Source organism: Canis aureus, chromosome 6, assembly GCF_053574225.1.
Source record: "Canis aureus isolate CA01 chromosome 6, VMU_Caureus_v.1.0, whole genome shotgun sequence".
NCBI classification, from domain to species: domain Eukaryota; kingdom Metazoa; phylum Chordata; class Mammalia; order Carnivora; family Canidae; genus Canis; species Canis aureus.
The window spans coordinates 68,558,188-68,580,536 of NC_135616.1; the positions used below are offsets into that span (position 1 = coordinate 68,558,188).

General features: G+C 38.6%; 1 protein-coding gene across 3 annotated transcripts in view; it reads right to left on the reverse strand.

Annotated features, from left to right (window-relative positions):
- The window catches only part of CENPF (centromere protein F), a 69,430-nt gene that overhangs the window by 45,839 nt on the left and 1,242 nt on the right, over nt 1-22,349 (reverse strand). For all 3 annotated transcript variants that reach the window (XM_077902123.1, XM_077902122.1, XM_077902121.1), the window contains exons 2-7: nt 20,151-20,352; nt 18,496-18,692; nt 12,666-12,787; nt 12,199-12,293; nt 8,952-9,243; nt 7,613-7,815 (exon numbers count right to left, since the gene is read on the reverse strand). In XM_077902123.1, coding sequence (XP_077758249.1) covers nt 7,613-7,815; nt 8,952-9,243; nt 12,199-12,293; nt 12,666-12,787; nt 18,496-18,692; nt 20,151-20,312 — 1,071 coding nt within the window. In that variant the 5' untranslated portion in view covers nt 20,313-20,352. The remainder of the gene's footprint in view (nt 1-7,612; nt 7,816-8,951; nt 9,244-12,198; nt 12,294-12,665; nt 12,788-18,495; nt 18,693-20,150; nt 20,353-22,349) is intronic.

Consider the following 22,349-nt stretch of genomic DNA (forward strand, 5'->3'; position numbering starts at 1 on the left):
GCCATGATGTCCTTCGACAGATGAATGGATAAAGAAGATGTGGTCTACATATACAATGGAGTATTACTCAGCCATCAGAAAGGACAAATACCTACCATTTACATCGACATGGATGGGACTAGAGGGTATTATGCTGAGTGAAATAAGTCAATCGGAGAAAGACAATTATATGGTCTCACTCATGTGGAACATAAGAAATAGGAAAAGGACCATAAGGCAGGGAAGGGAAACTGAGTGGGGAAAAATCGGAGAGGAAGACAAACCATGAGAGACTCTTAATCTTAAAAAACAGAGGGTTGTTGGAGGGAAGGGGGATAGGAGGATGGGGTAACTAGGTGATGGGTATTTAAGGAAGGCATGATGTCATGAGCATGGAGTGTTATACTATATGCTGGCAAATTGAATTTAAATAAAAATACTAGGGACGCCTGGATGGCTCAGCGGTTGAGCATCTGCCTTAGGCTCAGGGCATGATCCTGACATCCAGGGATCAAGTACTGCATCGGGTTCCATACGTGAGGAGCCTGCTTCTCCCTCTGCCTGGTCTGCGCCTCTCTCTCTGTAACGCTCATGAATAAGTAAAAATAAAATATTTTTTTTAATTTAAAAAATAAAAATAAATAAATAAATAAATAAATAAATAAATAAGTAAATTTTAACCAGAAAAAAAAAATTTCTGAAGGTTCACAGCACCCCAGAGATTATCATAACTGGTTTTTAACCAAGCTGCCCTAAGCAACAGAAAGAACATTCTTTTGCCTTTGTACCTCGCCAATACCTTAAAATAAGTTTTAAAATATGAAATAATCATAACTTAGGATGCCTTTCTAAAATTAAATTGGAGCAAAATTGTCTTAAATCAAGGGCTAAAAAAAAAAAATCAAGTGCTGAAACCCATTCCTCTGAATCTTCCCTATGTAGGATATGAATTTTCAAATCCTTAAAATGCCCTACAAAACAACTCTCAAGTTTCCAGGAAGAATAAGAACACTTTATATCCGTGGGGGAGTATCCCTGATCTAAAAGAAATGTGCCCCAATTTGGCAAATCTCTCTTCTAAAGTATTTCTCTGAGACTCACTATAGTCTCATTTTGAACTATTAGAAATACTAGAAATTTAATAGAAAAATTGGAGGAAAATAAAATACTATGTAATACTTTGCCAGAAGACCAGTCAGAGACCAATGATTAACCAAAGACAAGAAAAACAAAGCTGGTAATTAATGATTAAATGATTTTCCAACTATCAGAACTTTAAATATACCAAATTCAAAAAGAAAAATAATTGAGCCAGTGGTCAAATTAATCCATGGCCTTGGACATTAAGATACATTTTGTTATCTTTACTCTTCTTAAATTTTTAAATCCCCAAGAAAAAGCATTACAGAAATTGTTTATAATAATAATCAATATGAATCTAACAAATATTTATCGAGAGCCTGCTATGTGTCAAGCATTGTGCCAGGCACCTGGGATGCAGCGGTAAACAACCCAGATAAAAAAAATCACCGCCCAAATGATGGTCCAAATTTCGGTGGTTGACAATTCTCAGGGAAAAAAAAAAAAAAAAAAAAAAAAAAACCCCATGCCATACAGAGACGAATGAACCCTTGGTGCCCTCTGCTGGTCCTCCTTCAAACTGCAACATATTCCACTAACAGCTCTCAGAATCCAGAATTCTTTGTTAGTACAAAATAGTTTTAAAAAGAGCCTTTAGAAAACATCTACCTTTTATTTAAATTTTGTACAATGACATTCTGATACTGATGATGCATAATCCACATAAGAGTAGATGACCAGTAGGTGTCATGAATGTTCCATAATATTCTAAAAATAGTGTCCAGAGCTGAAATCCTTGAAAATATGTAGTATATGACTCTGGGCACTCACTTAGCACCGTGGGCCTGAGTTTTCATCTGTGAAACGTGGGTGCTGAACTCTAGGTGTGCTGCCAGACTCAATGCTTCTACATGAGTTCATATTTTGTATCCCACACAGTTTGTAAATACTTAGAAAAGAAGTATATTAGAAACAGCGTATGTTCACAAAAGAACATGGTAGGGCACCTGGGTGGCTCAGTGGTTGAGTGTCTGCCTTTGGCTCAGGTCATGATCCCAGGGTCCTAGGATCAAGTCCCACATTCGGTTCCCCGCAGGGAGCCTGCTTCTCCCTCTGCCTATGTCTCTGCTTCTCTGTGTCTCTCATGAATAAATAAATAAAATCGTGGGGGGAAAAAAAAGAAACATAGTATTGATTTTGATTGAATTAGTTCCATTTTACTTAATGGGTAATTCTAATGGTAGGTCAGGGAACAGCATAAACAAGGCATAATTTGATTTCAGCAACACATTTGACCAGGTCCTATTATCCTAAGAGGCAAGAGGGAGAAAGACAGACTGAATTTTCAGTTAGGTAGATTTGTAGCTCTCTGGAAAAAAAGGAATCCAGAAAGCATTGAACAAATGAGTCTTAAGAACCTGGGACGGGGGATGGCTTCTAATAGAAACCCAGAGCTGTCTTCTCAGCACTGTTCTAGTCAAAAGTTTTCATTCATGATATGGTAAGAAAAAACCTTATCAAATATGTTAGATAAAACAAAGATTCAGTGATCCTTTCACACCAAAACCAGTAAGATAAAGTATAATAGGATAAGTTAATTCTTATATATAAGAAGGCTTGAGTTGGCAGAAATGCAACTGAAAATAAACTTGAATAACAAGGAACTCAACACAATAATAACTAATATATTATTATAAATTCACCATGTGCCAGGCACTATGCTAAAGCCTTTACAAAAGTTATCTTTATCTTTACAACAAACTTATGACAAAGACACTATTAACACCATTTTATTGATTAGGCAGTGGAGGCTCAGAATTCAAAAACAAAACAATTGAGATGTGTCAGAACCAGGGCTCAAATCCAAGTCTTTTTAACTTAGAAAAACAACCTACAAACTCAGACTGCACAAAGTGAATAAATATGTATGTCAAGGTAGGTCATGGTCCCATTGACCCTCCATTGCACCCTCATACACTGAATTAGTATTTATCAGCAGATCTCTACGCAAAGCATTGCACTAGGAGAATGTCTGAAAAATAAACCTAGACTAACACTTCCAGGAAGATAGAATAAACATACATTTCCCTATTCCTGCCATCAAGAACAATTCAAAACCTGCACAAATGTTAAGAAAGCTCTGAAAGGAGAAGAAGACTGAGTGACTAGGGACTTTGGGACTCAAGGTAAATACATGATAGTGCTGAAAGAAGATAAGAGTCAGCCTAGAATCCCTGTATCCTGAGGAAATACCTGCCAGGATAAAGTATCAAGAGAAATGAAAACTAAGGGAGTATGTGGCCAGTAGATCAACCCTAAAAAAAAAAGGCTAAAAGAAGTTCTCTAAACAAAAAGGAAATGATGAAAGAAGGAACCTTGGAAGAGATTGGGAAAGAAGAAAACAAAGTAAGCAACGATATTGGTATAAATGATAGAAAAATGGAGAAGAGAAAGAACGTCTAAGTTATGTTTGACAGCTAAAGCAAAAATTCTAAGACTGTCTGAAGTAGTTCTAAATGTAGGTAGGGAAAACACTTAAGAAAATGGGATTATAAATAGGGGAAAGTAAAAGGATGAAAAGAATAGTAAGTTTTCTGTAATCCATTAGAGCTGCTTACATGACAACCAGCAGACAGATAAATGGTATGTATATGTAATGTATTATCTAGAGCACTCACTATAAAAGCTCTACAAGGAAATACATCCAGAAACACTAGATAAATTAAAATGAAATTCTATAAAATGTTTGAGTAACCTACAGGAAACAATAAAATGAAAAACAAAAAGAAATAGAAAACAATAAATAAGATAGCAGTTTTAAGCCATGCCCTATCAGTGATTACAATAAATGTAAATGGCCTAAATATGCTAATTAAAAGACAGATGGTGGAAGAGTAGATTAAATAATAAATAATAATAATAATAAAAAAACAAATCTAACTATATATTGTCTATGCAAAACTCACTTCAAATATAATAATAAAAGGATAGGCTGAAAGCCCAAAGACAGAAAGAAATACATCATGCAAACATTAAAGGAAACGTGGAGTGGCTATGTTAATATCAGAATGAGTAGACTTCAGAATGAAGAAAATTTCCAGAGACAATGAAGGCTATAATACAATGAGAAAGGTCAATCAGCCAATAAGACATAGCAATCCCAAATGCATATGCTACAGAGCTATAAAATATGTGAAGCGAGAGCAGCCCTGGTAGCTTAGCGGTTTAGTGCCGCCTTCAGCCCTGGTCCTGGAGACCCAGGATTGAGTCCCACATCCAGCTCCCTGCATGGAGCCTGCTTCTCCCTCTTCCTGTGTCTCTGCCTCTCTCTCTGTGTGTCTCTCATGAATAAATAAATAAAATCTTAAAAAAATATATGTGAAGTGAAAACTGCAGATAGAAGAAATAGATAAATCAACAATTACAGAAGACTCTCACCATCCTTCTTTCAAAAACTGATAGACAGGAAACCAGTAAATATATAGGAGAATTCAACAACACCAACAACCAATCAATAATTTGGGGCTAAGGATAATTTTAGAACACTCCATTCAACAAGAGAATACTTTTTTCCCCCAAGTGCCCATGAAATATACCAAGATAGGCCATTGTCAGGCCATAAAACAAGCCTCAACAAACTTAGAATTGAAATCATTAAGTATGTTCTCTGAACACAATGGAAATCAATAATAGAAAGAAGAAAACCTCCAAACGCGTGGAAATGTAACAAGGTATTTCTATGTAATCCATGAGGCAAAGAGGAAGTCTCAAGAAAAATGTTTTAAAAATACACTGAATGGAATAAAAAATACAATATATCAAAATTTGTAGGACACAGTTAAAGCAGTACTGAGGGAAATTTATACTTTGAAATGCCTACACTGGAAAAGAAAAGTTTCAAATCAATTATTTAAGCTCCCCATCTCAATAACCTAGAAAAAAGAGCAGAATAAGGCCAAAGTAAGCAGAGGAAAATAAGAGAGCAAAAACAGATAAAGTTGGAAAAAGAAAATAATAGACAATAAACGAACAAAAGAGCTGATTCTTTGGAAAGAATAACAAATTGACAAATTTTATTGTTATTACTGACAAAAATTGACATATCTCTAGCAAGACTGACAAAGAGAAAACAAGACAGAAATATCAAAAACAGAGAATATTATCTAACAATATCAAAAGAATAAGAATTACTACAAATTAACTACATTTTTAAGTTTAAAAATTTGGATAAAAAGGACCATTTCCTCTAAAAACACAAGGTATCCCACCTCATTCAGTATGAAATACTTTTTTTTTTAAGATTTTATTTATTTATTCATGAGAGACACAGAATGTAAGAGAGGCAGAGACACAGGCAGAGGGAGAAGCAAGCTCCATGCAAGGAGCATGACGTGGGACTTGATCCCAGGTCTCCAGGATCAGGCCCTGGGCTGAAGGCGGCACTAAACGGCTGAGCCACCCAGGCTGCCCATGAAATAATTTTAATAGCCCTATATCTATTTTAAAAGTTAAATTTGCAATTTTTTAAAAGATCTATTCATTTTAGAGAGAGAGAAAGAGAGAGCACAGCAGGAGGGGCAGAGGGAGAGGGAGAAAATCTCAAGCAGACTCCACACTGAGTACAAAGCCCATCGTGGAGCTTGATCTCATAACCCATAAAATCATGACCTGAGCTGAAATCAAGAGTCAGACACTCAACTGACTGTGCCACCCAGGTGCCCCTTAAATTGGTTATTTTAAAACTCCCAAAAAAGAAATCTCCAGGCCCAGATGGTTTCATGGAGAATTCTATCAAACATAAAGAAGAAATAACACCAATTCTACACAATGTCTTCCAAAAACAGAATAGGAGAGAACACTTCCCAATTCATTTTATGAAACTAGTATGACTTCTCATACAAATACCAAGGACAAAACAAAAATAGGAAACAGCTGACTAAAATCCCTCATAAATATAGACACAAAAATCCTCAACAAATGGTTAGCAAATAAAATCCAGAAATATATAAAAAGAATTACATACCATGGCTATGTTGGGCTTATTCTAAGGACATAAGGCTTGTTCAAATATTTGAAAAGCCATCAACGTAACACACCATATTAAAAGCTATTATTTTGTACAACTACATGTGAATCTACAATTACCTTAAAATAATTTTTAAAGAAAGAAAAGAAAAGAGGGAAGAGTGAACTAACGAACCTGCCTTCAGGAGGCAAATAGAACACAGAGGTCTACCTACTACAGTGGTTCTTATCTACTGCCTTGGAAATATCTAGAGTTGATTAAAAGTAAATTCCTTAAGCCCACATCAGACAAAGGTCTAACAGGATTAGTTTTGCCAGGTTCTCAGTGATTCTGACAATTAGCCAAGTGTGGGAACCCACAGGGCCAGGACACAAGTGATGACAATAAAAAGGTCATTAAGAGAGATGCCAGGAGAAAAGATCTCACTGCATAAGAGATGAAGGAGCTCACAGGTTGAGGAAAATATCAAGAGTATTCCAAGAAAAGAGTATGCCACGCAGAAAGGCAAATGTGAGCAAAACACTGGACCCAGATCGGGGCACCTGCGTGACTCAGTTGGTTGAGCATCCAACTTCTGATTTTGGCTCAAGTCATTTCAAGGTCATTAGATCGAGCCCCTCGATCAAGCCCACATCAGGCTCCTCATTCAGCAGGGAGTCTGAGTGAGATTCTCTCTCACCCTCTGCCCCCCACTGCATGTACACATGCTGTCTCTAAAATAAATAATTAAAAAAGAATTAGAAGAAGAAAGAAACACTGGACCCAGATGAAGACTGGGTTCAGGAAACACCAAATAATCAGTTGGTCCTAGAAGATAATTCACCTTTCTCTACACTTATTACCATACGCCATATTATCTACACAACTATATATTTATGCTACATCCACCATTACGATGAAGCTCTCCAAAAGCAATAGTTTTTGTCTATTTTCTCACTGCTTCACCCCAGGTCTAGAACAGTGCCTGACAAACAGTAGACAGTCAACAAATATTTGTCAAATGAGTCTGAATAAATGAATAGAAAAAAAGGAATAAAACATTAGAGGTAGGTTGGGGGCCAAGCAACAACAAAACACCCTCAAACACGCTAAGAAGCTTGGCCTTAATTGGAGCATTAAGCTTAAATTTTGGGAGTACACACATTGGATCCAAAAGTCGATCAATTAAATTTTATCTTAAGTCCTAAACCGCTTTGAAAGTTCCATCACTTAGTCACCTCTTGCATATGTCAAGTGCAATATATACATAATCTTAATCTTCCCCACCCTCTTGGATGGACAAGAGATCAGTGACTTGCCCAAGTCACTTGGCTGGGAAAACATGCAATCTGGATTTGACCCCACATCTACCCAATTCTAAAAGAACTTACTAGTTCAATTGTACCAATACTGCCTAGTGTGTATTAATGAGGTTCATTACTAACATTTATTTCATAACTTTAGGTGTTAAAATTTTGTATGGAAAGAATTTCCAAAGAACTCGATGACAAAATGTAGGTTTTCAACAATGCACGAAAAGTCCAGTACCTTGGATGATGCCTGGTCATACTGTGCTGTTGTTCTCATGAGTTCATCCCTACTTTTATTCAAAATTTTCTCTTTTTCAATTAATTCCGCTTTGGCTTTCTCCAGGTGGAGTTGGAGTTCGTGACATTTATTCACTTGGCCTTTCATCTCTTTTTCTTGTCCTTGCAGATGTAGTTCCAAATCACTTATCTTGTTCCTTAGCTCTTAAATCACAAACAAAACCCACACTTTAGTTAATATCTATTTTTCACAAAAAATTTACAACTAAAGGCAGAATGTATCATTTATGTTATTACCCTGCTCGGAAGTCTTTGGTGGGACAGATATAAGTCAATTGGCACTAAACATGGAAACTACTTTAATTGGATTTAATTTCAATGGTTAGTCTCTATCACTTGTATTCAAATACCCCATAGGAAGCAGAAGAAACAAATTTTCTAATGCTTTCAGAGAAAGTTGGGAAAGAAAATGGTTTTCTAAAATCACGAAGAGTATTTTTTTGTGGCTACAAAAAGCGCATCCCATATGATACCCTACGTTAAAATTACCACTTGGTTTGATACACTGGCAAACTAATATTTGTTCTGTGCCCATATCAATACAAATGAGCTCAAAGCAGTACAAAATTCACCCTCCCATATCCTCTGGTAGCTTTACCTCCAGGAAAGATCAAGACAGTGTGAACCTCCTATACTGCCAAAATTAACAATAATTTTTAATTTTTTTTCCTACATACACACAACAGTGGTTCCAATGGCATTGGCAGTGTGACAATTCTCACCAGTGAACATTGATGGTGATTTTCAATATATCATACCACTGGAAATTATCATAGTCTGCAGAGTAGATTCCAAAACACCACCTGGTCCCCTTGGCTGTCAGCTGCAGTGTGGTACCCCGGCCAAGGTTACAGGTTTGTTCCCATATGGACAACCTGGCAGTACAGAGCAAAGATGCTCTGTAGGCACATGCCACACCCCTGGCCAAAGATGTACAGACCACAGGTTTATTCCATGGGCCACAATATTAGCCAGGGGAAAAGTATAAGGAGTGCCAACTATAACTGACCTGTACTCCCTACTTCTAGAAAGAGAAAGCCACTCATCCTACTTTTGAAGGCTTTAGGGCACCAGCTTTTTAGTACAAAAAAAAAAAAAAAGTACATCCCTAAACCGTTTCTCTCCCCAAACACTATTTCCTATCACCAGATTGAGATGTTGACCTCTAATGTGTCTAACAAAATACACGAGGATCTCATAGGGCTAAAAACATTTAGGATTACCTCTGAAATTACTTCAGGAAAAATTTAATTTCAATTCAATTTAGCTCAAAAAGTTACCTTGATTCTGGGCTTTTAATTGGTCCAAAAGATGAGAATTGTTCGAATTATCACAGAAACTGCCATTAGCATCTCTCTTCCCTGTTTGCAAAGTTGATCTACTTGGAGTCACCTCTTGTTCCCCAGATAAGTGAGCTGCAGACAAATCTCTTCTCATGGGAGTTTTTAGTGCACTCGATGAAAGCCGACTTGGGGTCTTTTCTTGTTGCCATGAGAACACAGATGAAGAGGCCTGATGCCGTGCAATGTCCCGGTGATTCATTGTGCTTTGGGGAATAGCCTGACTCACTTTCTGTAAAGATAGAAACTCTTTAGAACACGTTACACATCTCAATATTCAAGGCTATTTATTTTCAGACAGAACATAAAGACATAATGCCAAGAAGTTAACACTTCTGCTGTGTGCCAAGAATGAATGTTCAAGTTAAGGGAACCATTAGCTCCCAATATCCAGGGCGAGAACATTCTAATGGTTAGACTTTAGCATTGAAGGGTTAAGCCAATACCATCTGAGTCCCATCTATTAACATGGGTTCAGTTTTTATATTTATTCTGCAGCCCTCATATACTCCATTAAATATAAGTGAGTATTCACCACCATTTTGAATTCTGAAATTTGGTTTTCCTTTGCCTGTCCTTGGTGGCCTCCCCTCATAACTTTGCACATAGAGAATCAAAACTAAATATTAACCTAAAGAACTCTTTCAAGAATCTCACTTTCCACCATACCACTCCCAAAAGATGTCATATAAGGTGTTTTATGTTATATAATACACAGTTGTGGATTTGCTACTGCCTTGAATTCTTTTTTTTTTTTAATTCAAGTATAGTTAACATACAGTATCATATTAGTTTTAGGTGTACAATGATTCAACAATTCTATATATTTCTCAGGGCTCATCAAATAAATCCCCTTTATCTCTTTCTTTTGTTCTTCTCTTTCTCTTTTTTTTTTTAAGATTTTATTTATTTATTTGAGAGAGAGTATGAGTGGGAGGATGGGGGGTGGGGGCAGAGGAAGAGGGAGAAGCTCAGAACCTCTTGCTGAGCAGGGAGCCTGACACAGGACTCGATCCCAGGACCCTAGGATCAAGACCTCAGCCGAAGAAAGGCACTTAACTGAGCCACCCAGGCTTCTCTTTTGTTCTTCTCTCTACCTCCATTCTGGCAAATATCAAGACATGGCTATAGATACTGCATTGAATTTTTTATAGCAAAAGCTATTCTTGCCAAAGGTTTCATGTTCATAGAGATTCAAACTCCTCCAGAAAAAAACAAAAAACAAAAAAAAACCTCTAGGAATCAATGTCAAGAGCACCAATGGTGGGATGCCTGGGTGGCTCAGTGGTTGAGCATCTGCCTTCAGCTCAGGGTGTGATCCTGGAGTTCCAGGATCGAGTCCCACATCGGGCTCTCTGCAAGGAGCCTGCTTCTCCCTCTGCCTATGTCTCTGCCTTCTATGCCTCTCATGAATAAATAAATAAAATCCTAAAAAAAAAAAAAAAGCACCAATGGGCACCAATGACTGAACTGGATCACAAAGCACATGATATTTCTAAGACAAATCAGAGAACAACTGTTTAATTTTTATGCACCATAAGAAGCGATACCTTTGCTACGTATCAGAATCCTGGGGACCTCCAAACAAGGGTTAAAGCATGCAAATAATTTCAAGTGTTAAAGCTGTAACAAGTACTTTGTGATGCTCAGTATTTATTTTTTTTATTTATTTATTTTTTTGGTGATGCTCAGTATTTAAAGTATCTACTTCTATATCCAGCCTTAAACTGTTTGCTGAATTGTCCCATCTCACCCAGTTCTTATGGTTATCAGAAATACATTAAGTGCAAAACTGGGAATTCTTTGTTTCTTTTTCTTCTTTTTCTTTCTTTCTTTTCTGTTCCTTTTTTTTTTTCTAGCAAATAACATCACACAAACAGAAATGGCAAAGGGAAATTCTATAGATATCACATATATTTAGGGTCAGTCCCTAAACTAAAAGCAGGGGTTTTTCTGAAACCCGCATTTTGTTTCTTTTGTTGGTATTAAACAAACATCTTCGCCCAGATCTCTCATTTACCCACACCAAAATGGAGTTTAAAACCCTATCCAGCAACTTATTTAACATAAATGAGGAGATTATCTTGATTGCATTCTCCTCTAAATAAGCATTTCAGGGACACCTGGATGGCTCAGCAGTTAAGCGCCTGCCTTCGGCTCAGGGTGTGATCCTCGAGTCCCAGGATCGAGTCCCACATCAGGCTCCCTGTATGAGGCTTGCTTCTCCCTCTGCCTATGTGCCCCTCTCCCTCTCTCTCATGAATAAATAAATTTAAAAAAATTTTTAAATAAAAAATATAAGCATTTCATATAAATAATGACCCTCAAACCCCATGTACCTGGCGGCAATCAGCACATCCCATAAGGATTGAATGGGAAGCAATCGATGGCCTAAAGCCAGCCAGTGAGTGTCTGCAATGGCCCTGGTCCTACCCTTTCCTTACCATTAGATCTCAATGGGTAAATAATTATATGGCTACAGCTTCTGTAGAATTTGATGAACATCTAGTATCTAGGGATAAACTGATCTCCCCACACTATTTTTTTTACTCCAACTTGTTTTGTTTGTTTTTTTTAAAGATTTTATTTATTAAAAAAAAAAAAAAAAAGATTTTATTTATTTATTCATGATAGTCACACACACGGAGAGAGAGAGAGAGGCAGAGACACAGGCAGAGGGACAAGCAGGCTCCATGCACCGGGAGCCCGAAGTGGGATTCGATCCCGGGTCTCCAGGATTGCGCCCTGGGCCAAAGGCAGGTGCTAAACCACTGTGCCACCCAGGGATCCCCCCAACTTGTTTTTAAAACCAAAAAAGTGGGATCCCTGGGTGGCTCAGCAGTTGAGTGCCTGCCTTCGGCCTAGGGCCTGATTCTGGAGTCTCAGGATCAATTCCCACATCAGGCTCCCTGCATGGAGCCTGCTTCTCACTCTGCCTGTGTCTCTGCCTCTCTCTCTCTGTGTCTCTCATGAATAAATAAATAAAATATTTAAAAATAATTAATTAATTGATTGATTAAAATAAAACCAAAAAAGTAATTATAACTAACGTAATCGGCCAGGAACTTTCTATTCTCAATGTAAGAAAAATGTGTCAAGCTCTCCATGAACCAGATTTCTTCTCCAACCTTGTACTCCTAATACCGAGGGACTGCATGCTCTATCATTAGGCCCACAATTAACTTACTGTAGTAGCCTGCAAAGCTTTAACCTCTGCCTCTAATCTTTTTCGTTCTTCAACTTCTTTATTATATTTTTCTTTTAAATCTTCATACTTGGAACCTAAACAAAGATAATGATATACAGTTTTACTTTGGTCACTGATCTCATAAAGGAGTTCACAGATCAACAATCATTACAATAATCTAGGAACGAATATCGTGGTACCCTACGTAAACAGATGCTGGGTTTGGATATTCCAAACCAGAATTATTTTTAAAATACACTACAGGATAAAATGAAAAGTTTAAAGGCTTAATTAACCTGGTAGCTTAACAGATACACAAATGGATATGGAGCCCATTTAATGCCCAAATTAAAAGGGTTCCTTTTTTAATGCCCAAGTTAAAAGTTAAATTCAAAGATGAATTAATTGATTTCTTTGGCCACATTAAAATCCCAGTAAAAGAGCTATGAAGGAAAAAAAATCCTTACCACTATAATATTGACTTGGTGTTAGTGGAGTTGCAAAAATTTTTTGTGGTGTCGTGCATGAATGCAGAGAGACATCTGCAGCCTGTGCGGTTTGTTGGCTTCTTTCAAGTTCAGATTTACACCTGTTAGAAAAAGGACCCAAGAGGACACCAAATCAGAGCAAACGCTACAGAACGCCAGCACCACATGTTCCCTAAGGGTAATAAACTGACAAAAACCCCACCCTCTAAGAATTCTTATCATTTCATCCATCCAACAGATTTTAATAAGAATTCACTTATGTGACAGACCTAAACTCAGTCCCCCCCCTTCAAAGGAACTCACTCTGGTTAGAGAAACAGAAATATAAACCAATAATTACAATGTTATAAAGGTTACAGTGAAGATCTGAAATGACCACACTGTAGTAGAGTTGAGAGGCTGGGGATTTATTCTGAGCAAATTGTATACTCTAAGCCAAAGGGAATATTTAAAGAGAATATTTAAAGACAGGAATATTTAAAACAAACAAATAAACAAAACCCCCAGAACTTCAGAAACATAGAAACTGGGCAGCCCGGGTGGCTCAGCGGTTTAGTGCCGCCTTCAGCCCAGGGCCTGATCCTAGAGACCCGGGATCGAGTCCCACATCGGGCTCCCTGCATGGAGCCTGCTTCTCCCTCTGCCTGTGTCTCTGCCTCTCTCTCTCTCTCTCGGATAAATAAACAAAATCTTAAAAAAAAAAAAAAAAAAAGGAAAGAAAGAAACCTAGAAACTGGTGTCCCTGAAGCATGGGCTCAAATCACAAAACTGAGTATCACTTGTGATATTAAATAATTACAAAAACATAGGCCTGTCACGCATTTTGACATTTTAAAAACACAGACACAAACATCAAGTTAACATAGTGCATGTAGAGAAGACAGGGCTGGCAACAGTCCCAATGGGATGGTAAAAGTAAGCTATATACTGTATATATGTACAGAATATACATATATGTATATATGTACAGAATATTCCCATACATATATACAGAAAAGCTTTCAGACTCAAACTACCTAAGTTAAGAGGACTCAATTCTCACAAGTCTACAATGTCTCTGATTTTAGCTCAACACAAGAAATGAAACGAACATCTACAAACAGCTAATAATGGGCAGCAGTCTCTTTCTCATGGACGTGTTGCTCAAAACGAGTAAAGACGACGCCTGGGTAGCTCAGTTGGTTAAGCCTCTGCCTTCGGCTCAGGTCATGATCTCAGAGTCCAGGGATCAGGTCCCACACTGGCGAGGGGGGAAGGGGTTCCCTACTCAGCAGGGAGCCTGCTCCTTCCCTCTCCCTCTGCAGCCCCCCCAGCTTATGCTCTCTTCCTCTCTCACTCACTCTCTCATCAATAAAATGTTTAATTTAAAAACAAAACAAGGGCAGCCCGGGTGGCTCAGCGGTTTAGTGCCACCTTCAGCCCAGGGCATGATCCTGGAGTCCCGGGATCGAATCCCACATCAGGCTCCCTGCATGGAGCAGCCTGCTTCTCCCTCTGCCTGTGTCTCTGCCTCTCTCTCTCTCTCTCTCTCTCTGTGTGTGTGTGTGTGTGTGTCTCATGAATAAATAAATAAAATCTTAAAAAAAAAAAAATAGTGAAGAAAGTGTCCCAGTGCCCTAGCTCCACTCAGATCCAAATTCAATCTGGGAAGGAAAAAAGCAATGTTTGGGCTGAAAAGAACTGTGCTCTGCAAATCAAAACATCACATTCAATTTTATGGTAGGTAACAGTACTGTACAATAGGAAGGTTCTACTAATATGTAAAAAGTAACAAGAAACAACTGAATTTAATCTTAGTATTTTTTAACTCGATATTTTCAAAATACTATCATTTCAACTTATAGTCAATACTAAAATTATTGAAATAGTTACATTTTTTTGTATAGAACCTTCAGAATTTGGTATGCATTGCATACTTACAGCACATTTCAATTTGTAATAGCCACATTTCAAGCAATTAATAGGCATATGTAGCCAGTAGCTACCATGATGAATAGGTCAGGTCTACAGTCTAGCAAAGGTGTAGTAAGTTTGGTGACTCTAGAGATGAATTTTAAAGAACCTTATAAAATCAGTGTTTCTTTTGCCTCTCAAATCCACATGTCATCCCCCTCTGCCTATTCTTTCATTAGAAAAAAGTTTATTCGTTTTAAACTATACCCTATTTTTTCTATAAATCTTTACTTCTCCTATTTCCTATGAAGAAAAACACAAAGTGCCACCAAAAAAACACTAATTTAAGCTGTTCTCTACTAGGTTTAACTCTGAGATTGTCAATACGCAACCGTTTTTGACCATTTCAAATAGTTCAACCTAATTTGTTGAAGACCTTCCAGAAACCTAATCAGAGCCCACTGATGGAGAAGATAAGTTTCTGCCCTGTACTTGAAGGTTACTGGTGTGAATTTGAATATACTCAATAGTTTCTGTAGTTTATAGTTTTTATGTTCTAGAAAACTGTACTCTTAATAGTTTTTACAGTCTGAGGTTTATACCATTTATAAATATCTATATCTACATCATAGGTAATAAGAATACTTTTAAACTAAGTGTACTATCCTAATCCCAACTATAACAACCAATAATAATGATGCTAACACTTTCCAAGTTGCTAGGTATCACACACAACTCAGCACTTTATATCTGCAAATGTTGCTACCAAATGTCACTTTGCAATAAAATACAGATATGTATACAAAAGTATGTTTGCCTAAAATGTTAAAAATACAAACAGGGATCCCTGGTTGGTGCAGCGGTTTGGCGCCTGCCTTTGGCCCAGGGCGCGATCCTGGAGACCCGGGATTGAGTCCCACGTCGGGCTCCCTGCGTGGAGCCTGCTTCTCCCTCTGCCTGTGTCTCTGCCTCTCTCTCTCTCTCTCTCTCTCTCTCTCTCTCTGTGTGTGTGTGACTATCATAAATAAATAAAATTAAAAAAAAAACATTTGTTTAAATTATTAAAACCAGTATCTCTGGGGTGCCTACATGGCTCAGCCGGTTAAGTAACTGAGTCTTGGTTTCCGCTCAGGTCATGACCCCAGAGTCACGGGACCCATGCTTGCACGGGACTCCATACTCAGTAGGGAGTCGGCTTGGGATTCTTTCTTTCTCCCTCCCCTTTTGCCCTTCCCTCAACTTGTGCCCTCTCTCTCTCTGTCTCAAATAAATAAATAACATCTTTAAAAATAAAAACAATACCAGTATTTCTATAACCAGCAGCCAAAATGTGCTTTCAAAGAAAACTATTCTGGCATTCTGAAAGTAAGTTTCCACTTCCCTAGCTTCTGTTTTCCAAAAACTGCCTATCTTTCATTTATTCATTCGACAAATATGCGAAGGCCTACAACTGGCAGTTGCACGGGTATACCAATAAGACAGACAAGGTCCCTGTTCTCATGGAGTCTAGTATGGCATAAAATAAACAAGACAACAAAAAAAGACTCGATGAGATAGAAGTTATTTTTCATTCTAACATGCAACTTATAGATAGCCACCTTCCCCCATGGATAGGAAACAAAATTAGGAAAAGTTTTATGTGTACCTAAATTATCTTCACAGGAAGATAAGAGTACTTTTAAAATGTCTTAACTTTGAAAAATATGTTTGATAGGTAGAATTAAGATTATTGGAGCTAGGGACGCCTGCGTGGCTCAGAGGTTGAGCATCTGCCTTTGGCTCAGGGTGTGATCCTGGGGTTCCAGGATAGAGTCCCACACCCGGCTCCCTGAAGGGAGCCTGCTTCGCCCTCTGCCTGTGTCTCTGCCTCTCTTTCTCTGTCTCTCATGAATAAATAAAATCTTAAAAAAAAAAAAAAAAAAAAAAGAGGGAAACCTGAGTGGTGCAGCGGTTTAGCGCCTGCCTTTGGCCCAGGGCGTGATCCTAGAGACCCGGGATCGAATCCCACGTCGGGCTCCCGGTGCATGGAGCCTGCTTCTCCCTCTGCCTGTGCCTCTGCCTCTCTCTCTCTCTCTGTGTGACTATCATAAATAAATAAAAATTAAAAAAAAAAAAAAAAAGATGACTAGAGTTATGTTAAGAAAAAAAATTTCTTGGTTTCAAGATACTTATTAATTACAAAGGGAAAAATAGTAACTTCACAATGGAGAAACCCAGACAACACCTTAACCAGGCCATCAAGGTAAAAGTCATATTAGGTCATGTACCCTCTGATAGGAGACACTGAGAAAGGCACAGCACTACTACTGTGTACTCTCACCCAAAATTTATAACCTCAATCTGTCTCAGTGGTTCTCAATCCACGATGATTCTACACTCCCAAAAAACATTTGGCAATGCCTAGAGACATTTTTGATTATCAAAACTTGCAACTGGGGTAGTTGCCACTGGCATGTAGTGGGGTAGAGGCCAGAAATGTTGGGTAAGTATCCTACAACGACAGGACGGCCTTCTACAACAAACAACCATCTAGTCTAAAATGTGAACTGTGCCACTTTGAAAAACCCTGAACTAATCATTAAAAAAAAAAACAAAAAAAAACAGCAGACGAACTGAAATTGAGGACTATTCTACACAAGAGTGACTAGTACTCTTCAACAATTTCAAGGACACAAGAAACAAGAAACTGTCACAGCTTAGAAAGAGACTAAGAAAATAACCAAATGTACTGTGGAATCCTGGATCAGATCCTGGAATGGAGAAAGCACATGACCAGAAAAACTGGTGAAATTCTAATAAGGTCCATAGTTTAGTTCATAGTATTGAATCAGTGTTTATTTCTGGTTTGGTCATTGCACTTTCGTTATATAAAATGTTAACAACTCTCTCTGTTAATCTAAAGTTATTTCAAAAAAATTTTTTTTTTAATTTCTGGGTATAGATTAGTAGAATCCACATGGGCAATCTGCTATAGTCCACTTTGCTTTCCGCCTGTATTTACTCCTCATTATTTTGACCAAACTCCACTATTAGAACAAGAAGATACCATCTATAAGCTAGCAATTTTGCTCCCACTAGATTTATTTTGACTAATGTCTCAAGTTGTTTGGGGATTTTTTTTTAATGGAAAAGAAGTCATAAACACTGTTTTTTATTGCTTAAACTGGCAAATTGGTTATGTAATGCTAAAGATGTGGATCTCATAGGAACCTCTTCTTAAATATGCTTCCTTCCTTCTCCAGCTTAGACTCCACAGCACACAGTTTTAACCACCCTTTCCCCAGCATCCTCAATTATTCCACCGTCTTCCATCCCATTACCCTGGACAAAAACAACCCTAGTCAATCCTCCTGTTCACATGCTCACCATTTATATTCCAGATGCTAAAAAGGAAAAATGGGAGGGGGAAAAAAAAAAAAAAAAAAAAAAGGCATACAACTCTGTAGATGGGTCCCAGTATAAATTATAAATTCCTGGTCTCCAACCTCAACTGGGCCCTCAGTGCTCCTAGGTACTTTTGAAATTCCCTAGTTCTCTTCCAATGGAAGGAAACCTAAGCCATCAGTATTAGCCATGCTCAGCTCCCCTCCATCTTCTAGTAACCACTGTTGAGAGATTTGGTATTATTTACCATTACATCATCCAGTAACAAATACAACATCTGCCCCACGAAGCAGCTTAATGAATACATCTTGAATGAATTAATAAGTGAGTAAGCCATTTAATGAACTGACGAAGTACTGAGCCATGCAATGATAAGACTGAAGCACAGAAGAATTAATTTTCCTCAAGTCACTGTCTATTTCACTGGGAAAATGACTGCAACGTTTAATAACATCATTAAAGGAAAAGACAAAAGCATCCAATGCACACATATAAAGGACATTCATAGAAATACCATTCAAAAAAAAATTACCTTTTCAGTTCCTGTTCCAGTTTTTCTATTTGTTTTTTGCTGGAGTTCAGTTGCCCTTCTTGGAAATTCACCTGTGACTCCTTGACTTGAAGTTCATGGGACATTTTCTGCTTGGTCTTCTCCAGATTCTCACATATTTCCATCAAGCTTTGGTTCTCCCTTTTTAGGTTTGCACCCTCCGTTTTCTCATTCTCAACCTAATGGAGATCATGCAGAAAGAAGGAGGTCTCTTACTTCATGAATTTACCACAAATTGTAAATCTGAGTGTTAACACTGATGACTAATTACTGAGATGTGGTTGCTGTGATCCACATGTCAATGCTTCATGAACACAGAATTTTTTTTTTTATTTGAGAGAGAGAGAGAGAGAGAGAGAGAGCAGGACCACAGGGTGGAAGGGCAGAAGGAGAGGGAGAGAAAGTCCAAGTGGACTCCATGGTGAGCTTGGAACCTGACCTGGGCTCGATCTCATAACTCGAGGTTACAACCTGAGCCAAACCCAAGAGTCAGATGCTTAACCGACTGCATCATCCAGGTGCCCCCAGGCACACAGCAATTTTACATGATCTCACTCTGAAGCTGGTATATAGAAAAGTTCTACGAAGTCATGGATTACATGGTCTTTGGTCAGGGCTATACATACCCTTCCTGGAAAAGGAGGCTTTAATGTCCTTTCAAGTACAACAAAGTCAAAAATAAACCCTCTCAATCTCCCTTAGCAGTTCATTTTAAAGTCTCACTACTGGGACACCTAGATGACTCAGTCGGTAAGCAACTGACTTTGGCTCAGGTCATGATCTCAGGGTCCTAGGACAGAGCCCCAGGTTGGGCTCCCTGCTCAGCAGGGAGTTTGCTTGTCCCTCTGCTCCTCCCCCACTCATGCTCTTTCTCCCTCCTCTCTCAAATAAATAAAATCTTAAAGAAAGTCTGGCCGTTGAAGCCAATTATTGTAAAATTCTCCCACTAGCAAAGCCATGTTAAAAGCAGTGACTGTACCACTACCTTGTTGGCTAATGCAGAAGGAAGGAAGAAGCACTGTTTTAGTTTTTCATTTCCTAGCCCAGAAGAGAAGAAGTCTGGGAATACCAAGGTGAAAAGCCCACCCTCAGAGAGCAATATCCATTTGGACTGCAAAGTGCCCTAATACTGGCTCCAAGCCAGAGAATTCTGGCCATGTTGGTACAGAATATAAAAGTAATTTCCAATGTGTGGTCCTAAACAGAATTAAAATAGAAGTCAGGAGGGGCGCCTGGGTGGCTCAGTCAGTTAAGTGTCTGCCTTCAGCTCAGGTCATGATCCTAGGGTCCTGGAATCGAGTCTCACATTGGGCTCAGCAGAAAGCCTGCTTCTCCTTCTCCCTCTGCCATTCCTCCTGCTTCTGCTCCCTGGCTCTATCTCTCTGTCAAATAAATTAATTAAAAATTTTAAAAACAAAAAATAAAAAAATAAAATGGAAAAAATAAAAATAAATAAATAAATAATAAATAAAATGGAACTCAGCAACCCTCAATATTAGCAGATAAGCAGAAATGAGGGGCAAAGGAGCAGATAACCACCTGAAGATAGCATAATCATTTTTCTCAAAATTTCAGACCAAGATCAATTCATCCAAATACTGAATGAACAGTTTTAAATGGCAGCGTTTCAGCGATACCTTCTGTTTCTGCTTCTGCAGGGCAGCCTCCAGAGTTTCCAGCTGGAACTGCCTTTGTTGCCTTTCTTTCTTCAGTTTGTCCAGCTGGCCTTCCAGCTCCTGAATTTTCTGAAGAGCTCTCGTAGGCAGGCCCTCTTTCCATTCTTCCAAAGCCCAGCTCATCTTGCTCTCCTTCTTTACTATTCACACATTTATAAATCAACTGGAAGGAATAAGCAGACTGTCAGTCTTACTATGGTAAAAAGAGACCTAAACGTTGAAGAGACTAAGGAGTCTCCAAGGAGTTTCAAAGCCTCACATTTCGAAAGATAAGGAAGCACACCATCTTGCTTCTCTACTCCCTGAAAGGTGACTACCAATACTCTGGTTGTGAGGTACACAAGATGAGTGGCTTCCCGGGGTCTCAGTTTTTCCTATTTCTCAGGTTTGACTTCTTGGCTACTTGCTTTCTACAGCTCACTCTGTTTTCATTATACAAAACATGAGCACCTTGCTCTGAGGTTTCAGGCGAAAAGTAGATCCTATAAACAAACAAAACCCAAGATAAGTCATTTTGCAAATGCTCTTTTCATCTTCACATCATTGCCACTTTGTCCCTCCTTCTTTGTGAAGCCTCCCTGGTGAGATCCCTAACCTGGCTGTAACTCCTGGTCATAGTCTGTAATGGCACAGACTCTCTCCTTTCAAGCAGTTCTCATGTGTTGAATTAATGCATGGATGAACAAAGATCGAACGCCAGATTAGTGCTAAAATCATTGCAAAATGCAGTAAAGCCATGCTCCAGATAGACCTGGTCAGGCAACTGGCATATAGCCTCAGTGATTCAAATCCCAGCTCACTCACCTACAAGACGTGTGACCTCGGGCATGTTATTTAACTGCTCTGTGCCTCAGTTTCCTCATTTGTAAAGTGAGGAAAATAGTGGTGGTGACTTCCCAAAGCCTTATCAGGAAGCCTATATTTCCTGATAAGCATTCTGTACTTATTAGTTATAATATTAATCCTGGAAAACACTTCATTTGTGTATTTCAGCCTATGGTACCAAGAGGGAAGTGGCCTACCTCATTCTCAGGCATATCTGAGGAAATTTAAATCATCTGGGAGAAAAGTATGGAAATTATTCTGTATTCACTACCCTCTGGAACTTAAATGAAAGGAAAGCATTCATTTTCCAGTATTTGGGCAAGGTGAGAATCTGCTTTTTTACTAAATGAAGTCCATAAACATTTTAGTGTCTTGTTTCAATTGGCTGTATCAAACTTTTTATCAGACCAACTAATTAGCAGTTGATCAAAGTACAGACTCGGGATCGAGTCCCACATCGGGCTCCCTGCATTGAGCCTGCTTTCCCTCTGCCTGTGTCTCCACCTCTCTCTCTCTAATAAATAAATAAAATCTTGAAAATAAAAAAAGAGAGAGAGAGAGAGAGAGAGCGCGCGCGCAAAGTTCTTGGAAAACACAGTTTAGATATTAAGCTTTGGAAAGCCATGTTTTCTCTGACAGCTTAATTTTCTTTTTCCAGATCTCAGATCTTTGAACACAGCATCTCAAAGTCCATTTGCCCAAAAACTGCTGAAAGAAATCTCATGCCTCTCCACCAACAAAGGACAATTTACACTGTCGCAACAGGCTTCTCTTTCTGTTCCAATCTAGCTTGCTCACTTAGGGGTGGGCGTACAGTACCAGTGGCACACGAGGATTAACAGTCCTAAACAGTTCTTCCAGCCACTGAAATCATTACATCAGAGACGCAATCACCAACAAAACATTACAAGGAGCAATTTAGAAAGATGATACAGATGAGGAATATGAACAGAAGGAAAACTGGCAAGTTGAATGCTTTTCCATTTCAAAGTCTAAGATACAACTGTAAGGAAGTGGTTAAAACAATCACCAGACCCAAGGGCACTTTGATTAGAGCATACTTTGAAAGGTTCAGGCATCAACAGTTTGCATGGAGCCACTGAGGCAAAACACAGAAAAATGTAAATTTCCAGATGGAGGTGTAAGGAGCAACAGATGTAAGGGAGGGTGGGTAGTTGAAGAAAAGTCCTGAATGTCAAGGTTCCTGCTAGGAGGATTTTGCAGAAAAAGTTCTTTTTGTCCTAAATATGAAGAGAGAACTCCTTAGGCCTGAATCACGCACCCCCAGCACTGGAGGCCCACCTGCACGTTTTCCGTTTTTTTGTTGTTGTTGGT